Below are 26,447 nucleotides of genomic sequence, written 5' to 3'. Positions count from 1 at the left end.
CTTCCAGTAGTTCAACAGGCAATCACTATGAACTTCCTTCTTGCTGCAAGTGAAACAAAAGGTTCCACAACACACAGAAATTTAGCAATCCATCTTTAACAAAATGGAATGCCCACCATTTCCAATGCATTGCAATTGCAAAGCTGAAGGGAAAAGAGCATAAACCAATAAGAATCTGATCAGCAATGGTACTGAGAACTGTAATTTCCCCAGGGTTCTGCTAAGGAGACAAAGCTTTTTAATGCCTTCAGAAATACACAGTATCTAAGGGATTTAGGTTATATTTTCAAATCCTGTGCTGTAAGAATTCACGGGCTCAAGGACCAGCACTAGATCTCGACAAGTATGGGTAGAAAATATTTTACAGTTCTCCATGTGCATTCACTTTTCTTCTTCCCAAAAATAATTTGTTCAGAGTACAGTTCCAAGCTATGTTAAGATTTGATCTCATAACCATTTTTCTGCCTTCAGAAAATCAGGAGAAAAAATTGAGAAATAGCATTATTAGTTTCATAATTCACTCTACAATGTTCATGTTCTTTGTTTTCCCTTGAGATGAGGGGTTATAAAAAACCTTATCCTTCATAAAATGCTAACATATCTAGAAAACTTCATTTTTTTTATTGCATACATTGATTGAGTAAGCATAGCCATCACCCATGTCTCTTTATTTGTACGATAAAAAATAAAGCAGACAATAAAATTGCCCATTTGTAAACCACTGGCATTTTCTTTCAGAGGTCAAGAGAAGAACAGTGAATACACTGAAACAATACTTTCCAAAGCTGGTGGATTATGGATATCTAATTGAGTGTACAATTTCCTATATGTTCTAAATGATGCTGAGCAAGTTATTTTAGCTCAATATGAAGTTATAATATATGATGATTGTAGAATTGCTAGATCTTCTCAGTAGAAATACCTAGTGTAATCTGTGATCTCAGAGGCAACAGAGAGAGTTTATTCTTTGTGAAGAAAAATAAACACATGCAAGACAATTCATTTTTAAAGAAGAAAAGTCCCATATCCGTTTGCACAATGAAGAAAACGAAGTATATGTAAAACAGAACACAAGTAAATTATAAATTTAATAGAGTGAGCTTAGCTGGTAGATCCTAATCACTTAAAAATTTAACACAACTGTGTTACCGACTTTCCACAGTAGGAAAAAAAACCACCAATAAATCATAAATACCTTTTAGAATAATTCATTTTTTCCAGCACTTGACTTTTAATTGAAATTGATTATGTTGTCAGGTTTTTTTAAATGTTTTAAACCCATAAATTTTTTAACATGCACATATACATACACACACACACATATACACCACACACACACGCACACTAAAATACTGTCTCTATAGGTAAGGAGTAATACATAAATTTAACTGCATGAGTTGTCTTGACAAAAGAAATTGCTTTGCTTCTCACTCATGGGAAGTATAAAACTCAATGAATGTATATGCATTTGGTAATGCAAATAGCTATGTATTTACTACATAACTACACTATTTGTGAAATGAGACAATTACTAGTTATATTTTTTCATTTGAAATTAGAATGACACAAATATCACAATTAAACGGTATCTCTTTCTTGGCTATGATTTTTTTTTGTTCTACTGTTGTAGCTATTAGACTAATAAGTTAGCTATGAAAAGACATCAAATTATTACTATTGTTGAGAATTTAATAATTTTTCTGGATTTTTTCTGTAAGTACTTGGAAAATATTAGTACAAGTTTCTGAATTTCAATGAATAGTATTTTTTTGACATTTTCTTTTATTTTGAGAATACTACTAACACAGTTTCATCACTTTTAAAAATATTTTATTATAAGGTCCATGTAATGCAAAAATGTAATATTTCATAACACCTTGCTCTGGCTTTAATTGCTGTTCCAATGTTTACATAATAAGATAAAATTTTACACTGTCATTGAGGAACTCATGATCCTCGGTTTGTTGACAGCTAACAAGTAGCAAATGGGAGAAGTAGAAAGCATGCAACTTATCTAAAAAGCAACAGATTTTAACAAGAGATGGTTAGAATGAACCAAAAAAAAGCAGTTCCTATTGTATCATGTCCTCTGCATCACCTTCCCATTTATTTCAGAGTAGATCAAAGAGTCCTACTGGACTAAGTAAGAAAGGGAAGAAAAGAAGAAAAGAGTAATAAAACTATGTACTTGTTGTGTAAGCTGCAACACTGCCTCTGGAAGAACATGTTATACAGTCTACAAACAACATATTCTTTATCTCCAAGGGCAGAAAATGCTGTTAGTAAGGAAGAGCTTGTTATGGCAAGGAAAAACACACTAAATGGAACCAGAACAAAGAGTAGTGGAGAATATATAGAAAATATACCACATGGCATTGTATTTTACTTGTCATTTCTATTAATTGAAAATCACAATTATTTTTGACTGCTCAGAAGGAAACTAAGACTAGGTGAATCTGATGTGAGAATATTCCATACTTGTAAGACTGTGTGACAGAAAAAAATTCTATAGATGGCAGAGAATCATGATTTCTTTGTGGGCATGCTGTATGAGCATCAGTCTAATTCAGGTGTTCAGAATTTTCCTCACTGTCCATTGACTCCGTAGATAAGATCTAACTATAAATGTACATACATGTGTGTATGCAAATAAATGCTATACTGGACCTGGAAATTACAGAGTTTGCTGTCTTCATAGAAGCTCATATGGTGCTGCATCTTTGGTTTGTGGCCAAAAGAATACTGATAACACAGGAATGGTCTGGCTTTTGCTGAACAACATCAAGGCCATCTCTGCTTTCCACTATGCTCTGCCAGTAAATAAATTGGGAATGTACAATAGGGTGGGTGAGAACACAATCAGGCAGATGACCTGTACTAACAAGAGATCATCCATACCACATAAAATCATGTTCAGCAACAAAAGAGAAAAGAGGGGGACTAGAGACATTAGCCATCTTTGGCTGGGCATCGGTCTGCCTGTGGAAGGTGGGGAGTGGTTGCCTTTGCGTCACTTTTATTTTCTTCCTCTCTTCTTATGCTTCACCTGTTAAACAATGTTTTTTATCTTTGTCCCAAGATTTCTTGCTTTTAGTATTCTTTTCCTCTTCCTCCATCCCACTGGGGTGTGTAGGAGGTAACTGCCCACTAGTGTTAACCCCCAACACATAATTAAGTTATCCAAATTAAGATCCTAGAATAAGGTGGCATGAATTCCCTCACAGATATCTGAAACACAATCCATTCCATTGTGTTAAACTGTTGAGCTCCTGTAATAGTGCTCAACTGTTGACAGCAAGACTATTTTAACAGTTCAAAAATATGCACAAACTAGTTATGTTTTTTTGTCACTAGTGGGGAAACAAACAATGAAGATGAATAAAAAAGCCAACAGTCAATGACCACAAAAAGTTCACATTTTCAAATACTGATTATATGTGTTTGAAAATGGATATAGAATGTATTATCTGGTGTTTTTTTTCATTTACTGATAATTTTCACAGGAGTCTAGACTGAAAATATATAACATAGGAAATTATAAAACTTTTCACCTGAATATTGAAAATAGCTTTTACCATTACATTAATCATAGGAAGATTATGTAAATGGGAAAACAAGACAGTGAATATTAGAAGTATGAGTCGGTAACAGTACAACTTAATGGAATGGAAAGGGTTATCAGCTCTGTGACCTTTGGCAAATAACATCACCTTCTCAGGCTTTTGCATCAATAGAACAAAGATTCCAACTCAACACAATTTCAATTTTAAAAATTCCAACCTATTTATTAAACAATCTCTAGATTTTAAAATGCTATATAATATATACCAAATATATCTTCTAAAATAATATTTAAAAACTATTATAATTTTATTTTTCCTTTCTAATCATAAGGATCATTGTGCAAGTTCATACTTACCTTGGTATGTCAGCTTAAATCCTTGCCTGTTTTCTGAGTGATCACTATAAAAATGGACAAGTGTTTCATGAGTAGTACTTAGCAAGGGTGATGGGAGTTCCATTCCACTAAACTGGCCAATCATAGAACTGGTGTGCTGAGGCCCATTCTGAATTTCAAGGAAATCATGATTTGCTTCAGTGGAGAAATTCAGAAACTGAATGTGTGCACCTGTAGCATTGAGAAAGGAAGAAAAATTTTTAACTGATGTTGCTTAATAGTAAAGCATGTAAATAAACATAAAATTATAATAGTTATTACAGGCACTGTATATTTTAGTCACTATTCATAGTGGGATGCTCGAGTTAAAGAAATAGCTGATAAGTATTACAAGAGTTGGAGTTTCTAGTTTTTTTTGGTTACCCATATATATCATACCCACACATGAAGGGACAAATGAAAGTCAGCCATAAAGTCACAAAGTCAATACCAGGGATTTTTCATATTCCTAAGCCAATCAATAGAAAGACTCAAGGGAGGGGCAAATCACAAATCCTGCTGTGCCATGGCATGGCTGGGACTCTGCCATCCCAAGTGCATCCCTGTACCTAGACCAAGGTCTCTCCCAGAGACTCAGGATCAGCTAGGTTACTTACAGAGCAAACTTCCTGAGGCAGAAGTTCACCTACCTAGTTCCAGCTATCTACTCTACCTTGTTCTTCCTGCCCTGGGTCACCTATATTTGTTTCCTTTTCCCTCTAGCTTGGGCCAGTGTGACTTTGAAGCTATTTTACCCCATATGCAGTCTTATAAGATGCACTGAACTCCAGATTGGTGACAAGGACTTCAGATAATTTACGACAAACCCTCTCCAGGAATCAGGTGCTTGAACAAGGCTTTTCAGTATTTGAAACATGCAGAACAGTTGGGAGTATAAGCATAATCTCAAGAGAAGAGCTGTTTTGAAGTTCTGGTACTACTTCCTGTGGACTAAGGACCTGAAATCCAGTCTTAAACAACGTATGTATCATATCTAAACAGAAATGAGGGATGAATCCCTGGTTTGGAAGCCTAGTACCAAGTAACTTGCAACTGTACTTTTTGGGCCTGACTTTGCTCTGGTAGACTGTGAAGAATCAGCTGTACAAGAATAAACCAGAATTACTGAATGAGCCAACAAAGCAGTGTGAAATAGTCAATGCCTTAACTCTGCTTGACATTCTTACTTAGCAGTAGAGACATATTCTTCATTCCAGGAGAGAATATTATAGTTTAATTACCAGGGTAATAGATTACCAGGGTAATTCACTCAGTCTTGTTTATAGCTGATTTCTTCACCTCTATGGTTTAAGATTGAATCAATAGTATAAAAAAGACTTTTTTTTCTATGAGACAAATTAAATAAGCTAGAAAATAAACTGGGTTTTATAGAACACTTGTAAAAATATGGGATATTTAGTTCTAGTGCCTTCTCTGACCTATGCAAAGTGGGAAGTATGAAAACAAATATTTCAGCTGCTGAATAACAACACTTTATCCAGTGAGGCCATCAATAGAGAGGTACACACCAAATATATCAGAGTCATAATATCAGCTATCTCTGTATGATGTTTGATGTGGCTAATCTCACTTGAATGAAGTCACTAATTTTACAATGCCCTCAGGATCTGAGATGAGATAGAGCCCCAAGCAGTCTGGAAACATCTTGACTTCAGTATTGGTGGCTAGTGATTCCCAACAGAGACTGGATGTCAGTACCATAGAAATGATAAAAAATTGAGCAGCCACTTAATGTTATACCTAAATTGAGAAAGTGACAAGCAGATAATCAAATTTGGCATATTTATATATATCCCAAACATTGTTTAGGTATTTGAATAAAAGTAATCTACTGTTATGAATTCTTTGATGAGCCATGGAGTATCTTTAAAACGGAATAATTTTAATTTAATTTCTGAGAAGAAATTTCTATGTCTTGTTGTATATATTCAGTATAGAAAGGCTTTGTGTTATAAAAGTTAAAAAGTAGTTTTAAAGGTAATTAAAAAAATAGACTACCTAAAATAGTTTCAAATGTGCTAATTTCAATCAGAGAACACACTGTATGTGTCCCCTCAAGCCTTAAGTCTGAGTTTATACAATTTGTAAATGTCAATTTGATATGTCAAAGATAAATTTTTCTACACTAAACAATTTCTTACATAAAATTACATGGAATAAAACTGATAGCAACAGAAAATAAATCATTATCTGGTAAAACTACAAATATATTACTTCCTGCTTGAATCTCAACAGCATTTCCTTTCTCACTTGAATGTACTCTAAATAATGAAAATTCCAAGATGAGGTAATTGTTTTAATAAATGTTAATTTACAGCTACATGAGATCATTTTAAAATCACAACAACTCTCTTGAAAATATATATTCTCTATTTTAAAGTATTTGGATTTTAGTATTGTCTTCTTTTACATGACTGATATATTTTCATGTAATGAAGAGAGCACTATATTTTGGGACACATTTAGCTCCCACAGTTTTATTTTTATACTTTGTTTAAGCACACAGCTGTTTTGATAGAATAGAATATATGTAAACAAACAGTTTTTCAGTAGACAAGCTTATACTTCTAATTAAAATAATATCCCAGTAGAAGTACTTTGTGAAAGATCACAGCAAATACAAATTTTAAACCTGATATAAAGATATTATATGTGGATTATTTAAGAAATACTTGAGGAAAAGCATCACTGTAGGAATTTGGTGGTAAAAAATGCTCTTTGTAGTATTTTTGAAGGCAATGATAGATCAGTGCTATAAACACTTTGTATGTGTTACAACCCTTACTAAACAAAACTCTTTTCTATTTAGAGAATCACCACCACCAGAGACTTTCAGAGAAGTGAGAGAAGTAATAACAGGATACAAGATGTTCTTGTGCAATTAATTAATGAAACATTTTCTGCATGGAAAAGCTTAAAAGAAAAAGAGCAACTCTGAGACATATGAAGGACTATTTTTCAAAGGCAGTATTATAATAACCCAATTAGGATGACATTTCTTATCATTTATATTTCCTGCAAATGTAGCTGGAGAATGTCCAAACCACAGACAAACTTCTGTCCGTGGTTCTCCTACATCTATAAGGATATCTAAGGCTACTAAGGCTATCCATAATGATGATGGATCAGTTTCATCAGGTGTTCACTGATAAATGACACTATTCTAAGAAGCAGCAAAGTATTTCTTACAGATTAGCTTTATAAAGTACATGAAAGTAGTACATCTCACTACAAAAATCCCTTTTCTGAATGCAAATGGAGAATATGGAAAATAAACTAATTTTCTCAAATAAGAAATGAGTTTTTAAAATTATTTTTAAATTAGTAACAAGTTTTTAAAATTATTTTTCTTATTGAGCACTGGCATTGAATTTACAGTATGGGACATGGAGTTTCACAACAAGAAAACTTATTCCTCTTTCAGTTCTGATAATGATAGAAAACTGTGTTTTGTAATGAACTTACAGATTCCTTATTATCTATTATTACCTTTTCAACATAGTTATTACTTATTTGTGAAGATTTTTTTTTATGAAAGTAGTTTTAATGTAAACCAAGATAGATTCTAAGTTTGCAACTTAGAATCTAGAATTTGGAATACAGTTTGAGAATGCTTTTACCAAATTCGTAGTTCTAGAAGTGAGGTTTTGTCTATTTTTATAGAACATAAAAAACTGTTTAAAAAGTCACTTGGAGAACAAAAGACCATTATTTAATTTAGAAGTAAAATTATTTATTTAATCTGATATATCTTCATGCCACAGATCTCATTTGCTTTGAAATGAGTTTCTGAGACAGGCTGAGTTAATAACAAGTTGCTTTGGCAAAGACACATTTTAAAATTGCCAACCATTTTCATTTCAAATGTAGCAAATAATTATGTAAGGGTTCACAATACATTCACTGGATAAAATCCACTTCATATTGGAAGTAAAATATTTATAATAATATAATATTATATATATATATATTTAAATCTGATGATTACAAATAACGGCTCTTCCAATGTAAGTTTACTTACCATATCCAATAGGCAACAAAATTTTCCATGTACAGTCTAAGTTACTAGGGTAATTTCCAGGAAAACCTGGGCTCAGAATAACACCAGCCATGTTTGTCAGTGTTCCACCACATTTAGCTATTAAAAACAAAAAGAAAATCACAGTATCTTTTATTAATATTATTTCTTAGTATTTGACATATGCTTAATTCAAAATGGATTTTCCATTTTGTTCCCATGACCCAAAAGCAGTGAAATTTATCATAGTCAAAACACTCCTCTCATGAAGGAGGAAAGAAAAAGGGATGCAATTCAGAGCAAAAATTTCACTTAAGGTGATATGTTCACTGTAATATAATGACAACTGTGTACTTGCACATATAGACTGGGCAACCCATTGTCTCAGCTTGGCAATTACTATTAAAAAGGCCTGGTGCTATGTTGAGATATGTTTCACAATCAGAGAAACAAATCTGGAATTAAATTGAATTATGATCCCAAATCATGATGTAGCAACAAACCTATTACTCAATATAACCAAAAATACACTTGAATTTAAAAACAAACAAGCAAATAACCACCCCCCCTCCCCACACACACACAGTTTTTGCTTTATTCAGAAAGAAGATAGACTTGCTGCATAACAGAATAATTCTTTGCTTTCTATTGGTATTCTTCTATTCAGCAAATTCATATGTTTGGAAATTGAAAACCCACTTGCATCATTTAGGATGATATAAAGCTAAGCCATAAATATGTGAAGCAACCTGCAAAAAAGTGGCTGAGTTTACACATACACTAGGACAGTAATATGAAGTAAGAATAACTTCAAAAAATCAAATTATAATATTGCAATTTAAATTTATTATTTGAGGAATCATTACTTTAAAGCCTGTGAGTCTTCATGCCAGGCATTACATTGACACATGATCTGATAACACAATTGTGATACTGTGATATTGTCTGCTGTAATAATTATACTGATTTTCACTTTCATTCTATAAAAATCAATATTTTAAGTGTTAGAGGTGAGAGAAGAGGGAGGGTTATGTTTTAAGGGTTTCTTTGTTTTCTTAAGAGTATTTTAGCTCCCAGGATAGCACAATTTCATAATTCAAGGAGCTCAATGTTTTCAAGAATGAGCTATGTTTAGTATGCAAGGTGAAACATAAGGTTACCATAAAAAGAAAAGAAACAACAAAAGTGCCCAAAGCCTAAAACACCCCTCCTTGAATAATTTTTTCATTTCTAAAACTGTTTGGAAGGAAATTCACTGCTTCCATACAAATCAAAATTGGCTCCTTATGTAGAACTTGACAATACAAAATAATGTATGTGCTCAACTTGACATGGAATATTTAAAATTATTTCACATTAGTGTTGTTCAGTATCATCCCAATATTTTGAATTTTTCTTAGATGTGAAACTAATACAAACAGCTTTTGCTGATTGAATATTAAAATTAAAAGCATTCACTGAAGAATGTATTTCAAAGCAGATTATTCAGGAATAGCTAAACAATGGTTAACATATGCGTTTCCTCCTTTGCCCACTCTCACAATATCTTTTTTAAAATAACATTTAACCATTTATAGACGAAAAAAAATCTTTCCCCCCCCCCATATTTCATAGATACAAATGGAAACTCAAAAAAGTTTTGAATGAAGCAGAATTAAGGTGAGGAACAATGGGCATGACAAGGTCAGGAGTTTCTTGTGACTGATGGTCAGAAAACTGAAAACAAGTTTCCATACCAATGCAGAGAGGAGACGGATAGTTCCAGCGTCGAACTGTTCCTGGCATACAAGAAATATGAGACCGGCCCTGTTTGGAAAGGGCAAAATATCAGATTACAGATACTCATTTATGGGACTTTTCTGAAAGACAGAGCTGCACAGAATCTCTTGGATGATCTAATCAGTGTATGTTCTTATTTTAGCCAACTACATAATAATTTATTGAATGAAACTCTATTTTCAAATAGTTCAGGTTTTATGTTCTTATTTTTCTGCTGGATAAATATTCTAAAACACCTTTCCTGTGGTAACTTGAAAATTTCTTATAAGTAGATGCAGCTAACTATGTGCACTCATATGGTCTGATTAGTTCACTGCCTGTTTCAGTTCCAGTGTATTCCATCTACAGTGCAAGCACAGCGGTTGAGTTTTACACTGCAATCTGTAGTGAATCAGCCATTGCTCTGTGTGATTACTACAGACACAGAGAGGAATTTGTTCCTCATCTACTTCCTACAGATGTTCAGTGTGGACCATGCCAAGCCTGTCATCAACAAATAGCAGCAGGCCTTGACCTCTCACATGGCCTCACAACATGACCCACTGCATTCATTCAACATCTTGACACACAGCTGTAGAAATACAAGTGCCTCTTTATATAGCTGTCATGTTTAATTTACTCCATCTATTTTTAAGAAAAATCACAAGAACCAAGCAGACTCATGGTGGCAGGAAGTAAATCAAGACATATCTGTAACTTGCACAGTCTAATCCCACATACCTCAGGGTGACTGCCTAGGACCAAAATGCTCCCTTCTTTGTTTTCCCTAGGAACAGTTCAAACTGGGAACTTAACAGTAGCACAAAAAGTCTTCTTTTTTTGTCAACTCTGTCCTTTGAGATACTCAGGCTACGCATTCTGCTGCTGAAATGTGAAAGCTGAATAAACTGGCAGGATTGAGAGCAACTGATACAAAGACTGAGACATGGGACTGAGAACAAGATTAAGTTTCTGTTTTCATCATTTGGCTGTACAAACTTGTGCTAGTCACTTAACATCCCTAGTTTATTTTTATCAGGTGTATTATGAGTCTAAAATTTAGTAAGGCAGTGCATCTAATCAATATTATATGAAGATTTATTTGAATATTATTTGTCCATAGCAATCATAATCTCATAACAATAAGAAAAAGAATGAACAGGTAAACTGCAGTAAAAGAAAATCCATTTGATGATATTTCTTCCACACCATTTGGAATGTTTACATTCTACTTTGAAAAAAAATCATATAGAACTGCATGGAATAAAACTCCTTTAATTAATTGTTTAGTTAAGTATATTTAGGCAATCATGTTTGAAAGTCAAACTGAAATACATCCAGAAGATTACTTGGAAGGAAAAAAGGATCAGTTTTCACTAAAATAATGAAAAATAAATTAGTCTTTTTTTTCTAAAAACACTCCAATTTGATAGTGCAATAAAATTCTTTTTCTTAAAAGCTACATTTTTAAAGGAAAAAAAATGCAAGCACTTACTGTGTCATCTTAGTTACTTGCAAAATGGATGAGGTTTTGAATAATGTATTTAATGCAATATTCCCTGTTTTACTCCCTCTTTTTAGTCTTCCAAGATTGCATTGTTTTATTTTATTCTCTTTTTCTAGTTTTCTGTGATTGCATGTCTCTGATGTGAGTCAAGGGGGAAGCCGTAATATAACTACCACAGTCAGGAAAAACATAAAATAGCCGATAAAGGATATTTTGAAAAATAAAATTAAATTATTCCTCTAGCTTCAAGCCTTTTTCCAAGAAGAGTACACTCTGATTTCAGTCTTTTACAGTTCCCTCCTGTGGGGAAGCACTTAATCCTACAGCTAGTAATTACCTTTCTTATGCATCTCCAGGTAGTAGTTTGAGCTCTATGACTTTTCTGGTAAGTCTCAATTATAAACTAATCCACAGCTGATTGTTATTGCTAGCTGTGAATATGTTCTCTAAAGATTGAGGATAAATTCACAGATAAAGAGAAAAAAATATATTATGAGAAGCTATGCTGGTCTATATTTGTTCAATAGAAAACATACTGTGCCTCATAGAACACTACTTTCATTATTATTTCTTTTTAATTTGGATCCTATTTTACTTGTCCTGTCTAACATGCTATATATATAGCTATGTATGCATTTTCTTACAGCAGAGTCCATATAGCATAGCAATTCTCATCAATATTTTGGAAAGATTCAAACTCTTTTCTGTTGAATTCTGTTGAATCTATTGAATATTCAAGACCTTTGTTTTACACTTTGAACAAGCTCATGAAACTAGTTTTTACATATGTCAGCTTCTACAGCTAGTATTAAATTTTTAGATGTATTGAAAAGAGGTTTACAGTTGGAATATATACAGTTAAGGAACAATATGCTATGAAATTTTAAGAAAGTATTTAATAATAGAATCACTGTAACTATATAGAAAAAAGTCCAGTTAGTCGCATGAAAGGGCTACAGATAAGACCTGCATATAGACAAAAGATATGGGATTGTTATAGTGATATACACAGTGTATTGAAATTTAGCTTTAATACAGAGGAGAGATTTTCTGTGTGCAACTCTCTTCTTCACGAATGCATCATTATGTTATACTAATACTGCATTTATGAACTCGCATTCTGATTGTTTTGTAAGTAAGAGTAGATCCAAAACATCAAGCCAGGGCTAACAATGTGTACCTTCAAAAAGCTTCCTGTACTTATTCCAACCACTTCTGAAGTATTCATATTCTACTGTTATCACTCAACATCAATATTGCACCAGTACTATTTTAAGTATGGACAGAATATTTGATGATGCTGTATTTTAAGCATGTATTCATTTCTAATCCATGTAATTAAAAACTGAGTAATTATGCCCTTTTTTCAATATGCAAGATTTAGATATTTCTAATAGTCGAAAAAGATAGGGATAGAAGAGTCTGCAATATGATGGGCAATACAAGTAGAGGTCACCCTACTAAATCTAAGCAGTTTAAAGTTTGATACATGTGTTAACCTTTTGATATCACTGATGAAGGACGATACTTTAAGAGTAAAGCTCCTGTTCTAACATGAAATCTTAGTATGAATCAGACCTTGGAGGAGTATGGCTGATAATCTCTAGTGTCACAATGAAACAGCTGATTGAGATTTGATAGCTGTTTTTTATATTAAATTCTGTTACATGTTATTCCATCTCCATAGGAAACCATTAGTATAGGCTTAGTTTTTTCACTTTTTTCCTATCAAATCACTGCTATGAGCTTAGCCATAAATCAGATGTTTGCCTAAATGTATTTCAGTCATAACAGCTCAGAAGCAGTGACCTGGATCACAGCAGTGAAGCACTAAACAAACACCTCTTGGCAATTATATGAACAGCAATTATATAACAGCCCTACCAGCAGATCTTGATCCTTTCATCATAAAGTGGAACTGAATAAAAAAAATATATAGAGAATATAAAGAATTACATGTAACTTTTCTACAAATATTAGAAATAGGAACCTTTCTCCAAAAAAAAAAAAAAAAAAAAGAAAAAAAGGAATTACTTTTTTTTTAAATCCAACAACTCTCAAAATACAATTATATTTATTGTTGTGTAACCAAGTTTATTGCAGGCTGACTTGCAGATAGATTCTGCATTGAAATAGACTGTACCGAGTCTACGGATGAATAATGCTAAATTTAGCTCAATGAATACAAAAAAGCCTTAAAAGAACATATAAGCTACATCTATACTAGTGGAAGTGTGTGGGATTGAGTGCAAATGCACAGTGCTTTGTATATATACCTCCTTAACTTCTTTCTTCTAAATTAATCTCAAAAAAAAGTGCCATGATGCAAACTGCCTGTGAGGAATAGTTTCTGACTTGAAATAATTACTACTGTTATATTTCAGCTAGGCCAAAAGCATGACAGCACCCCATTTCAACAAATAAATAGTGCTGAAGATGAAATTTCAGTTCCCATATCTTTGCCTCAGCTACAGCAACATAGGTATAGGCACATAATATGTCCTTTCATCATTTAGTCAGTTTAATGCTACTTTGAAATAAAAAACAGTTAATGGCTCAATAGTGATCTTTAAATTAAAGTCTGAATCTATTTTTAGACTTTTTTTTTGTCAATTTTTAATGACAGAAAATCCTTCTGAAGGAATCATGTCATAAAAATGTTATCAAATCTCTCATTTCTTACTGACACGCTAACTACAAATGATACTGTAAGGGACGTATGAAATAGAGAAAATAAAGTTAAAAACTTCAAAATTAATGGGTTTATACCATTAGGTAATTTCAAAATAACATTAATTTTGAAAGAAAAAACACTTAAGTAGTTCATATATAAACAATCAGCTGGCTTTTAAGTAACCCACAAACTGTTAAATAAGCAATGAGCGCTCAGGGTAGATGGAGAATCGGCTTTGTCGTGCTCAAGTTGAATCTTTTCTAATTAGCAGGATACTAGTATAACAAAATCTTTCTTTGCTATGGATATGAAATGCTCCCAGTGCAGGTTGTTTCATGTCATGTAATAAAAGTAAAGAGAATGAATTAGTTAAAATACTTGGCCTATACCTGCCATGCATGACTGAAAAGGTAAGCATATTCCTGGCCAGCTAGAGAGACATTTCACATGCATGTGTTCCCACAACCAGCCTAGAGGTAAGATGTTTAGTCTTAATCCTACAAGAATTTTAGAAGAATGGTAAGAAATATGGAGACCAAAGGAATATCCTATATATGTTGTGGGAACAAACCCTGAATTGGCAGTCCTCAGATGGGGAACTTTATCCTTGTAAGGAACAGAAGTTGTGATGCTTTGCCTCCTCTGATACAGGTTTTACATAATCTTGGTTGGGACCTATTACCAAGCAAAAGATTCTGAACTCAGGTGTTCTCAATGTATTTTACCAGTGGTGGATTACATTTAAACAAATTAGAGAAACTAGTGAGGAAAGAAAAAAGCTTTTATTCTTAGATTTACAGAGTGCTGAAAAATTTACAAAGAGCACCTCAATCATATGTCTACCATGGGAAACTAAACCAGTGTGTGAACAGAGAACATCCCCAATCAGTGAACTAATTTCTAATACTTTTCCATGAAAGATTTTCAAGAGTACATTTAGCATTAATAAAATTTACTCAGAAATTAAATTCCACAATTCCTGAGCAGAATGTGAAATCCCACACTGTATTTCTACATTAAAATTTCACCTAGATAAATCAATCCCCCAAAAGGAAAAAACACAGTACTCTACAATATAGTATATAACAATTTTCTAGAGAAAACGTTTTATCCATGTTATTTCAATGTCCATTTTGATGGCCTTTACTGCTCAATAGTATGTTGATCTAAGACAAAATTTCCCAGTCCAGATTTATTGAGGGACAGAAATGCCACACATTTGAGCACTCACACAAGCTCTACCTAAATCATCTCTATGTACATACTACAGATGCTTCATTAGAATATGTTTTGGACAGGTCTCTTGGCATTTTATTGCAATCATTCCACGGTGTATTATTCAAAGGAAAAAAGAAAGAAATAAATACCTGTAATGTATATCCTGGCTCACACTGAAATGACAAAACATCATTCACCATATATCTATCTCCTGATTTGATCCCATTGCTAGGAATTACTGGTTCTGGACAGGCAGCAAGGCCTACAGCTGGAAAAAGTAAAAACAAAGATTGAAAAATCATAGATAAGTGGACAGCAGGTCTTCATTGATATTCTCTGCCTTAATGAATTCTTTCTACAGAATTATGGGTGTTTAAGAAAACATTAATTAAAAAATCATTTCAACAATAAACAGCAATTTTGTTTAAAACACAGAAGTTTTCAGAACTGTTCTACAGAATATGAGTGGTATGGCTGAAGCAGAAAGATTATACACTGTGACTGTACCAGTTACTAGGTCACATTGCTATGACACACTAGACAGTTTTATAGTCTCCAAAGCAGTATTGTGATTTTAGTTTGTTAAAAAGCCTGGGTTTTATTTGTTTGCTCATTTTGGTTTATTGGGGTTTTTTAATCCTTTATTATCCTTGTGAAGGAAGTGGAGAGAGAGAGGGAATATACTTTATGCATATTCTCTATTTTCAACAATAAATGAGCAGAATTTATTGGTGGTTCCTTATTTTTTGGCAACTCCATGGACTATAAAGAAGTTTAGACATTGACATTTAGTACTTGAACCCAAAACTAAGTCTTTGCATAGGAGTCATTGAATAGTCTGTTCTTAATTATTTTTAAGCCAGGTCTGAGAAAACAAAAGATTAGTGTAACAAAGATTCTCCATGATCAGTAATTTCTCTAATTTGTTTAAAACTAATTTGGCAACCTAAAGTACAACATTCTGCTTTTTATCAAGTGCATATCACTTTTTTTCCTTGTGTGCTATCTAAGGAGTTTGCTAGTCAGCACTATAGAAAATTAAATACCAACTTTTCCAAGTGAAAATACTCCAAATGAACAAGACAGTTGACAAATGGGAGATTAGATTAAGTAATTCTGTGCTTTGAAGATTTTCGTTGCAAACACAAGGACCAGAAGAATCAATTTGTAAGTTCATGTTCTGACAAGAGAATCTCATTCCCCTTAAAATGTGAAAAACCTTTTGTGAAGTCAAATATCAGTCTAAAATACAATTTTAATTTTTAACTTATTTATTTATTAGAGAAAGTTACTCCTGAAGCATCATTATGTAGTTTTTATGTTTTATGAAAATATGATCTGTAGAAGCCAAAACAGAATGGAAATTATTTCCATAATGTGTGAGAAGAGATTTTGAGAATTTATTAGCACAAAATTCTGTAAAGAGCAGAAAAACATGGTACTTTACTGAATGTGATCCTGTGCATCCTTCAATTCAGTTGTGTGAAAAAGAAACCTGACAACTACTCTCAATATCTTACTATGAAATCTAACCTGTTTGGTGATAGTATGTGCAACTGGACTGTATTTAGTACAGAAACTACATTATATTTGACTTTATTCTGATATGTGACATGTTAGTCTACTGTTCCAGATGGTTCATCATGAAACAATATCTGATATTATTCACTGAGACCCTAGCTTTTCTAGGGAAATACAATTTTCTTACAGGTAATGTTGATCACACATTTTCCTACAGACATGGTTTTAACTTTATATCATAAACCTTTATGCATGTACTTTTCATCACTCAAATATTAATGCCTTACAAATATTAAATGCACAAATTAAAATTTCACACAGTTCTAATCTTTTTCGAGTTTTAGCTGAAGTAAATATATTTTTCCTAATAAAGCACATGGAAGTCTGAAATAGCTTTTATACTTCCACAGGAAATGGGGATTACTATGCTTTTTTTTTTTTCTTTTTTTTTTTTTTCTTTCCTGGAATTAAGTTCTATGGTCCTGAATGTTCCTTGTTAGTCCTGTGCCCTTGACTTTTACTATATTTCACTTTTATCAGGAATGAAGATAATGACAAGCCATTCTAATTCTGAGTGAAAACCATCAAGGTATGAAGTATAGTTTTCATAATAAATGATGCAAGAGGGATAAAAAAAAATTTCAAATCAGCAAATAAAGAATTATTTAATAGTTGCAAATAATGGGACCTCCCTGAAGCAGTTATTTTGTACACTGGAATGTATAAATCAGGAAACTATCTAAAAGTACTTTAAAGATTTTCAGAAATTTCTATCACAGAATTTACAAATTTTGATATTCTTCCAATATAATCAACTTTCAAATGATGTTATGGTGACTTTACATGGCCACTAGGAATCTCATGTGTCATCACTATGTGGAACTGTAATGTTCCAAATAACCATGAAGATATTATCATTAACTTCAATGGTTTGGGTTTTGCTGCAGGTTAACTAGTATCATTCTTTTGGTCAATCAGTCTGTATTTTACAGTACCATAAATGTATTTGTGTCTGGAAAGTTCCTTTGAATATAGGTACTAAATAGCTGTGATATGCATCCACACAAACTGTTTCAGCATTAAGTGACATGTAATGCCTCATCTCAGTAATTCAAAGTACCATATGCAGACTGCTGTTCACTAATTTGTGAATCCAGCATTCAGATGCAACTGAAGAAGATCAATGCTTATTTCTGCATTTTCTCATCTTTCTCTCTCTTGAACAGAAAATAAAATTTAAAAACATCTGCTTCAAGATCACTGTTTTTAAATAATTAAGCACCTAACAAAGTCACCTAACAGTGACTAAATTGCTTACAGATACCAATCTGCTTGCTGAATTCTCTGAATATAAATTTAAGGTTCGGTCCCTGTCATCAAGAAATTTTTATTTTGGAACTCAGCATTCCTGTATGTTGAGAGTAACAGGGCTGCAGACCCTGTATGAATAAAGTTACTTTTACATATTTTTCAATAGCATACAGAATTTAAAAAGACTATGATCAATCAAAAATCTTCAAATTAACTTTCTGTGTAACTGATATTGTAGTATAGTATGTATTTATCTTTAACAGATTCTAATAATTAGGTTAAATTTTTTTTTCTGCTAGCTTCTTATACTTTTCATAACATTTTGTATATACTACTTCTTTGGTCTGAAAAATGATGCAAATTATAGAATATTCTATCAGAATGTCATAAAACACTTTGCCTTTCTTTGATATACCTGATATTAAGAAGCAATATAACTATCCCAAAAGAAAGAGAAAATTGAAAGCAGAATCAAATACTGAATTTGATTAATACTGAATATATAATATAAATACTGAAATATTCTGAATCCTCAAATCTCTGTTATTCTAACCATTCCATAATACTAGCCCAGTGTAGTTCAAAAATTCATTTAGTTAGAACAGGTCCAAACATCAAAAGAATGCTTGAGAGAAAGCAAACCAAGTCTGGTATCTGAGGACAAACTTGGAATCTTAAATATTCAGAGACTCAAAAAATACATTATTAAACTAAGTTGTATGTGAACAGTCAGCAATACAGGGAAAACATGTTAAATGTCAAGTCCAAGCAATCAGAAAGGAGCAAGGGTTTCTTAAGTGCATGCTTTTCAGAGCCCAGCTTCTGCTATGCAGTACAAAATAGAACACATCAATGTCAAGAGTGATAACCCTCTCCCTGACCTTCTTCCACTTACTGTTTGCTAAACACTTTCTTGACTCTGCTGTGGCATAAGACAAATATGCTTTATTTACAAAATTATATCCATGCCTACAATTACCTCATATTCTGTCCAAACATCACTGCCATTGCTGGCAGAAAGAAAATCCTTGCTGGCATATCTGACAATGTGAATGCCCATTAGTGTCCATTTCAGAAAGCTGAGAACTGGACAACACAAGAATGTCTTGACAGCTGGACCAAAAGTCATCAGGCTTTCTTTTTTGAATTCTACATTCCTCCCAGCCTATGCAGCTAATGTAAAACATATTATGCTTTACTATATTACAAACATCAAGCTGGAGCGAATTGTTCTTTCCATTTTGATAATGGTGGATATCAAATCCAAGCTGTCCCTTTCAAAACTTCATGCTTCAGACACCAGCCTAGAAAATGTCTTCATCTCAAAGAGTTACTGCAGAGAGGTCAGATTCTTGTCAACATCTAGTAAGTTGCACAGATATGCTGACAGGATCAGGACCTGCTAAATTAAAAATGGCATGTTTATGATTCACACCTGCTTTAACACAGGGAAACAGAAAGGACTTGCACTGAAGAGCTACATTAAAATCCAAATTGCATGAAAGATCTTAAACTCGACCTGTGAAATACAATATTGGAAGAATATATTGCTACCTGGAAGAATATATTTTCTTCTCTTCTAGTCTGATTTTTATCTTTCAATTTATTAGATATCTTCATGACAGAGAAGTACTACAAAAGACAGTCAATTTCTTTCTAGTCCCCTTACCAGTGAATCATTTATTTCAGCTGCCAAGAAACTTTAACACTTGAAAAGACATGATAAAGTGGCTTCAGAAAAGGAAATGTTGGTTAAAAGTAAGCTTATGTTCTCATACATATTCCATCGTCTTGCTATAGCAGTAAACAAAAAGCTTACAGAATGAGTGATGCTGACCTGTGCCATATATCCTTATTCAAAGCAATAGAGCTAGACACTATTAAAACACTGATTGCATAAAAGAACATTTTTACTGAAAAATTTAATTCTAATCCCTAAATTTGGAGAGAGAGAGAGATAGATAGATAGATAGATAGATAGATAGATAGATAGATATAGACATTTAAAAAGGTGGCCTAAACCTATACATCAATATTCTGCATATATTCAGTTTTTACTAAAACAAACAACTTTAACTGAGAAGTTCAAGCAGCATGCTGAGAAAAACACTCATTATTTCCAGACTTTTTATTTTTTCATTTGTTTGAATATTAAGGAAAACACTTAAACTATCACTGAATAAATAAGTGAGATTTTAAGACCACGCTTAAAAGATCAGTTGCCACAAATGCAGTGGAATTAAACAGGCACATTTCCAGAACAAACAATTTGGATAGTTGATTCCTTCATTCATTAGATTAAAAAGTAATTCAATCAAATAACAGGGATATTTATTCTTCCTACTGTTGTACATACTAGGAATGCAACAAAACACTCTTTGATTTGACTTGCTGGTCATAGTGAAAATAATTATGTTTGGCATTTATTCTAGCACATGCATATGAAGGATTAGTTAAATTATTATTTCTCATATTTTCTACAGTAACCTGTTGCATATTTTACTGCTTTGTTAACCATAGGTTGCTGCAACCATCTCAAAAATCTACAGTCCTTCTGAAATAGCAGAAAACATCACACAGCAGCTCTCAACAATACCTACAATACTGTTGTCACCAGAAGGAAATTTTTCTAAGGCACTGACCAATTATTTATTTTAATATGAGTTTGTGTATCTGACTTGAAAAAGAAAACAAAACCAAAACAAATGAAAGAGCAAAACAAACAATGAAATAACAATGAAACAAAGGGGAAAAAACATACGTCATCAATCTGACCATAGCATGCAAATTCAGTAGACCACTTAAACAGGGCAAATGAAGTTTTACAGTCTTGATGTCTAACATAAAAACTTCCTAAAGTAAATGACAAAGTTATATTATTCGCCTTAAGACTTGTGTGCTTTTGAAGGCTACAAAGGAAACCTATGCACTACCTAGATTAGACATAGACTTAGGTTTGCAGGAGCTGACAGTCTAGATCCTTCCCATGAAAATAAAGACATACATAGAAAAAAGCTGCAAATGGACAGGGCAAGAGAAAGACATTGTTAAAAGGAAGAAAATGATTCAAGAAATAAAACTATTCTTATTCAAACATTTAAATTATCTTGAAATATTTACAATTTGAATAAGCTTTCATCAGTGGCTGAAGCTTTTATAAAGTATTTATGGATTTCTATAAAGTTACTTCAAAACAATATATAGTGTGGAATATAAGATATGTGATCAAGTGATAGCAAACTAAATATATCGTGCTGAAGTAAAGTTTTTCCTAACATAGTGATCCAAACCCAGGCATATTTCTAGCATTTACACTGGTGAAATATCTTCTAAGTAGAAATACGTCTCCATTTATTCTAAAATATCATGTGCAAGTTGTAGAGGCATAATTTTTATTGTGAGTAAACAATTTAGTAACGACTTAAGGACACTCTCCTCTGTTGTGCCTTGTTCCTTAGAATTTCTTCTGGGATGAAAGGAATGTTCCTAAATAATTCTCACTTTCTATTGCTGTAATTAAGACCTTTTTATATAAGGACATCAGGGTTCTGCAGAATACTGTAATGGTTAGTTTAGAGCAGTTTCACCTACTACTCTGATTTGTAATTTATGTAAAAGGTATGGCTAGATGAAACACTACTAGGTCCACTTTATATCTTCTATCCCTGCTGTAGACTGCTGATGTAGGATTTGAATTACAAATTTGGACTCAAGGTGCTGAACAGCTTCTTATTGTGAATTGATTGTTTTTGTTAGTATGTATAGTAGGAAAGCTAATTGTCTTCTCTCTAATTCATGTCTTCCCCCTGGAGAAGTAATTATATCACAGACTCATAGAATATGCTGATTTGGAAGGGACCCAAAGGGATCATCAAATCCAACACTTGGCCCTGCACAGGACACCCCAAGAGTCACATCACGTGACTGAGAGAATTCTCCAAACACTTGCTGAGCTCTGTCAGGCTTGGTGCTGTGACGACTGCCCTGGGGAGCTTGTTACAGCGTCCAACAACCCTCTGTGTGAAAAATCTTTTTCTAATATCCAATCTACACCTCCTTTGGCATAACTTCAGGCCATTCCCTTGGATTCTGTCATCGGTCAACAAAGAGAGGAGATCGGGGTCTGCCCCTCCTCTTCCCCTCACAAGAAGCTGTAACTGCAGTGAGGTCTCCCCTCAGTCTCCTCCAGGCTGAACAGACCAAGTGACCTCAGCTGCTCCTCATACAGCTTCCCCTGTATGAGAAGGGGAAGGTTTTTCACTGTCCTCATGGTCTTCCTTTGGAAACTTTTTAATAGCTTAATGTCATTTTTAGGAGTTGATTGTCCTGCTCTACTCTGCCCCGGTATGGCCTTACCTTGAGTACTGTGTGCAGTTTTGGGCATCACAATATATAAATTAAAGTGTTCATTTTATATTTAATAAATTAACTGTTTCAGGACTAACATTCACTTACTGGGTGTTTGCTTAGGAAAGGTTTTAGTGGTCTTTGTTTTAACAATTTATCATTCTTGTTATGTAAGGAACAGTGAGTACATGGCAACATTCTCTACACTTCCTACTCAGGTAATATTTTCATAGAATCATAGAATGGTTCAGGTTGGAAAGGATCTTAAAGATCATCTAGTTCCAACCCCCTTGCCATGGGCAGGGACAGCTTTCACTAGACCAGGCTGCTCAGAGCCTAATTCAATTAATCCCCTAAGATTTAAAACAAAGCTCATTTACCTAAATAATTGTCTTGAAATGTTTTAAATGTTTTAGGACCAAATGACAAGTCTGGTTCCCAATTACAAGGAAAAAAAAAAAAAGCTCTGATACAAGGTGAAATACGAAAAAAGGATTTGAAAAATTTTGCCCTATGAAAATTACTACAGCTTTCACAATTTCAAAAGCAGACAGCTTTTTCTTTTCCTAAATACTTATATCTAAAACCTTATCAAAGGTTCCAGTGTCCTCTAATGAGTACATATAATTTCATTTAATGCTAACTGGGAATGATATACATGCAGCAGGAGAAAAGAACTATAAGGCTGTTTACCATGATGGATGTAGGTAGCCATGAATTTGGGAACTTGCTCAGTTTCTGTGTTCAGTCACACAGAGAGATAGAATGTACTCCTACTAGCCCTGCAGAGACCACGTAGCCAAGCAAAAAAAAATACTTTTCTTTCCTGTCAGACTGTCAACAGAGTAGCTAACTAAGCTCTGAATGCTCAATATTGCTACCTTGACATGTACTGAGGTGCACTTCTAAGAATCACTGACCCTGAAATATTAGCACCACCGAAGTCCAATAGATGCTTTAAAAGAGCACAGTGGGGAAATTGGCAATTAAGAGACAAACAAAAGTATAACTCTAAGTGATTTTACTTGTTAACAGAACAGGGTTTTTTTCAGGAGCTGTGTTGCAGAGATAATAAAACTGATACAATAAAATATAAACATTTCATATGTTCATTCTATGACTTTCTATAATTAATGTGTACTTCTTTATGCTTCATATGGAATTATATTTTCACTGTAGGGTAAAAAGAAATACTGGAGGAGGAAAAGTGGTGTAGGAGGAGGAGTCCCCAGACAAAAAAAAAACTTAAACAAACAAGCAGACAAAAACCCCCAACTTTTTCAAAATAGTATATTCCAAAAACATTCCTACAGAGGTAATATTCGTATTTGCATTCTACATCACCACTAGAATGACTGTATTAAAATAACCCCTAAAACATACTTGCATATAAATGCTTGAACTATGCAATTAAATGAAAACATAGGACTGTCTTGTGGCTACAGACGTATTCAAATATTTATTATTTGAAATAAATAAGAGAAACTAGTCTTTTGAAATTCTGTGCAGCTTTATATTTTCCTTACAAATTTTTATCTCAATCCTAAATAGAACTTATTAAAAATAATCCATGTTTATTTACTTATGTGTACTTCTTCAAAACATTAAAAATAACATTACTATTTTTAGATATTATTATTGGACTCAAATATAAAAGCTAACTCCATTTTCAAGAAAATTCTTGAATGGCCTTTGAAAAAAGAGAGGGTGCTTCAAAAATTATAAGGAATTACTTTGTGACCTTCATCGAAGCACTCATCAGACCATCAGCTCATCATAGTACTTTATAAATAGTAGACTATTCTTAGCAATACCTATTTCCAATTAAAATCACATGAGCTATGCAAGCATATTTACTGAATTTACTATTATTCTATAGTATTTTAAGTTTTGGAGAGATGTAATAATACAAACATGTTTGAATTAAATTTGATTATGTCAGGTAATCCACTATGTTTATAACTCCACACCTCTGTATTTTAGAAAGTTTCTCACAAAACATATAAAAAGTTTATATATAGCAGAATTTGCCATGAAAATTCTTAGATTATTCTGTTTATACCACCAGTGATTTACCAAGATAACTGTTGTGTTTTCTTGTAGCTCTGGGGTTAAAAGGCTGTTTTTTTGCAATTATAGCAATTTGTTGAGAGAAAATAATTTGAAGGAAAGGAAAGAACTACAAGGCATAAATGTATGCACACATTAATAGGAAAAAAATATATTATCTTCTCTGGTTTTATCTATTTTCAAGAAGGGAAATTAACTCCTACTTTTTTTTTTTTTTTTGTCACCTAAATTTCAGAACTAAGCTGAAATAAGCTAAGAAAACCCACATCAATATTAAACTTCACATTTAAAAAAATGCTGTTATGAATTTCCATGTTGATTTGTCATGTGCTTCTAATTTGTGAAAGCTGCCTTCCATCAATTTAAAATGTCACTTCATTTAAAATTTCAGTTTAATAGAAACCGCTTATACAAGCTTGGTAGTCAGGAAAGAAAAAAAAACAACAAACAAGCAAGCTAAAAGAATAATGTAAAATATCTGTTTCCCTTTCTATATACATGCATTTCCTAAGTAAGTTTCACAAAACAAGGAGCCTTACTTTTGTATTCCAGGTGAAAACCAGCTGCTGCCACACTAATGTCAGAATGAAAATGAAGGTAAAGTTGATTGGAGGTGCTATTCAACAATGCTGGCACAGTTGTACCTGGAAAAAGAGAAGTTATGGAATAAACTATAGCATTCTAATCACAGTTTCATATAGAAAAGACATAACCAAGGCTGTGTTCTGCCTTGTTTTCTCCTAAAGTTGCAGGAAAAGTTTGATTACAAGCCATAACAATAAGAGACTATGTAAGTACAATCAAACAAGATCCCATCATGTTTAGAGGAAACCTTATTGACTTGGACAGAAAAAAAGAGATGTAAAGAGAAAAAAAAAATCACATAAATAAAGGATCTGATTATGATGACAAGCTCAACTGCCATTTGCCTGTTTGCCCATATTTGTATAAAACCTGCAATACAGAACAAAGAAGTCCAGATTTTTTACTGTGTGTAAACACCTTCTTCCCACAATAATATTTCAACCATTCATGCTAATTCAGAGGATATGACAGAAAATGAAGAAGCAGGTACAACACATTAAAAAAAAAACCAAAACAACATACTAGCTTTTCCTAACTGAAATATCTATAATAAAACTGCTTGTTGTGTGTGCATGTAGGGTTATCACTAATCCTAGATATATTCTTTGCCACTGGAATTGCTAAGTCTGACCAACACTTATTACCACATAATACCATGCAACTCACATTCTACTGTCTAAAGCTGGAAGACCTACTGAGGCTAAAAATTACATCCTTTTCTATGACTACTCTCAAAGACAGTATCAAGTAGCTAATGAACTTCAGTGGTGGATGCATAAGAAAAATTCTCATTTCCTGTGGGGCATTTTCTGTTTCTAAAGTAACTGTCAGCAACCTAGGTATGAGCCTGAAACTTGGGCTTAAAAAGAACTGCTGAAAAGAATTATCTTCCTAAGTCTACAATCTAAACTAGGAACTGGCAAATACTTCTAAATCTAAAAATGAATTAAGCAAAATCTTGATATAAATTGAGGAGCTGAAAGATGAGAAGCTGGCATTTAAGAAAGTTGTTTATTGTCTGGCATGGAAATTCAAAGTATCCAAATTCAGAGAGTACAGAGCACTCACATCACACAGCACAGTACACATCTGTCTGGGGTACAGAAGACAGTAAAGCATCTCCCTGGAAGAAGGACTTTTCATAGTATCTGTTAAGGAAACCTCCCTGTCTGACAATCCAGACAGGGTGGTCACACTCCCACCACCAGAGACTTTCATGGCAGGGACCAGAGCCCCTTCACAGTAAGCAGCTCCAGGGATCTGATGAGCCCCCGTTTCACTGCCTGCACACCCCAACCTCACAATCAGACCAGGTTTCCTCACAGATTCTACCCCAGGTCTCCTGCAGCAGAGTCCTGGATGTCTCATTCTATAAAGCCATTTATTCACAGTGCACTTACACTGAAACAGCTCAAGCTGATGCTTCCAAGGGGAATCCCAAACAAAAAAACCTAGGCTTTTGCACCCTCACAGTCTCACC

The 26,447-nt window shown here is 33.3% G+C and overlaps 1 protein-coding gene across 1 annotated transcript in view; it reads right to left on the bottom strand.

Moving 5' to 3' along the window:
- Positions 1–26,447, bottom strand: part of CSMD1 (CUB and Sushi multiple domains 1) — a 1,093,428-nt gene that overhangs the window by 120,850 nt on the left and 946,131 nt on the right. The window contains exons 37-41 of the mRNA XM_053974810.1: positions 24,922–25,026; positions 15,283–15,401; positions 9,713–9,782; positions 7,980–8,096; positions 3,920–4,129 (exon numbers count right to left, since the gene is read on the bottom strand). Coding sequence (XP_053830785.1) covers positions 3,920–4,129; positions 7,980–8,096; positions 9,713–9,782; positions 15,283–15,401; positions 24,922–25,026 — 621 coding nt within the window. The remainder of the gene's footprint in view (positions 1–3,919; positions 4,130–7,979; positions 8,097–9,712; positions 9,783–15,282; positions 15,402–24,921; positions 25,027–26,447) is intronic.

The sequence above is a fragment of the Vidua macroura genome, chromosome 3 (genome assembly GCF_024509145.1).
Source record: "Vidua macroura isolate BioBank_ID:100142 chromosome 3, ASM2450914v1, whole genome shotgun sequence".
Classification (NCBI taxonomy): Eukaryota; Metazoa; Chordata; class Aves; order Passeriformes; family Viduidae; genus Vidua; species Vidua macroura.
The sequence above is the reverse complement of the archived record's forward strand: the minus strand, read 5'-3'. Positions and strand labels throughout refer to the sequence as shown.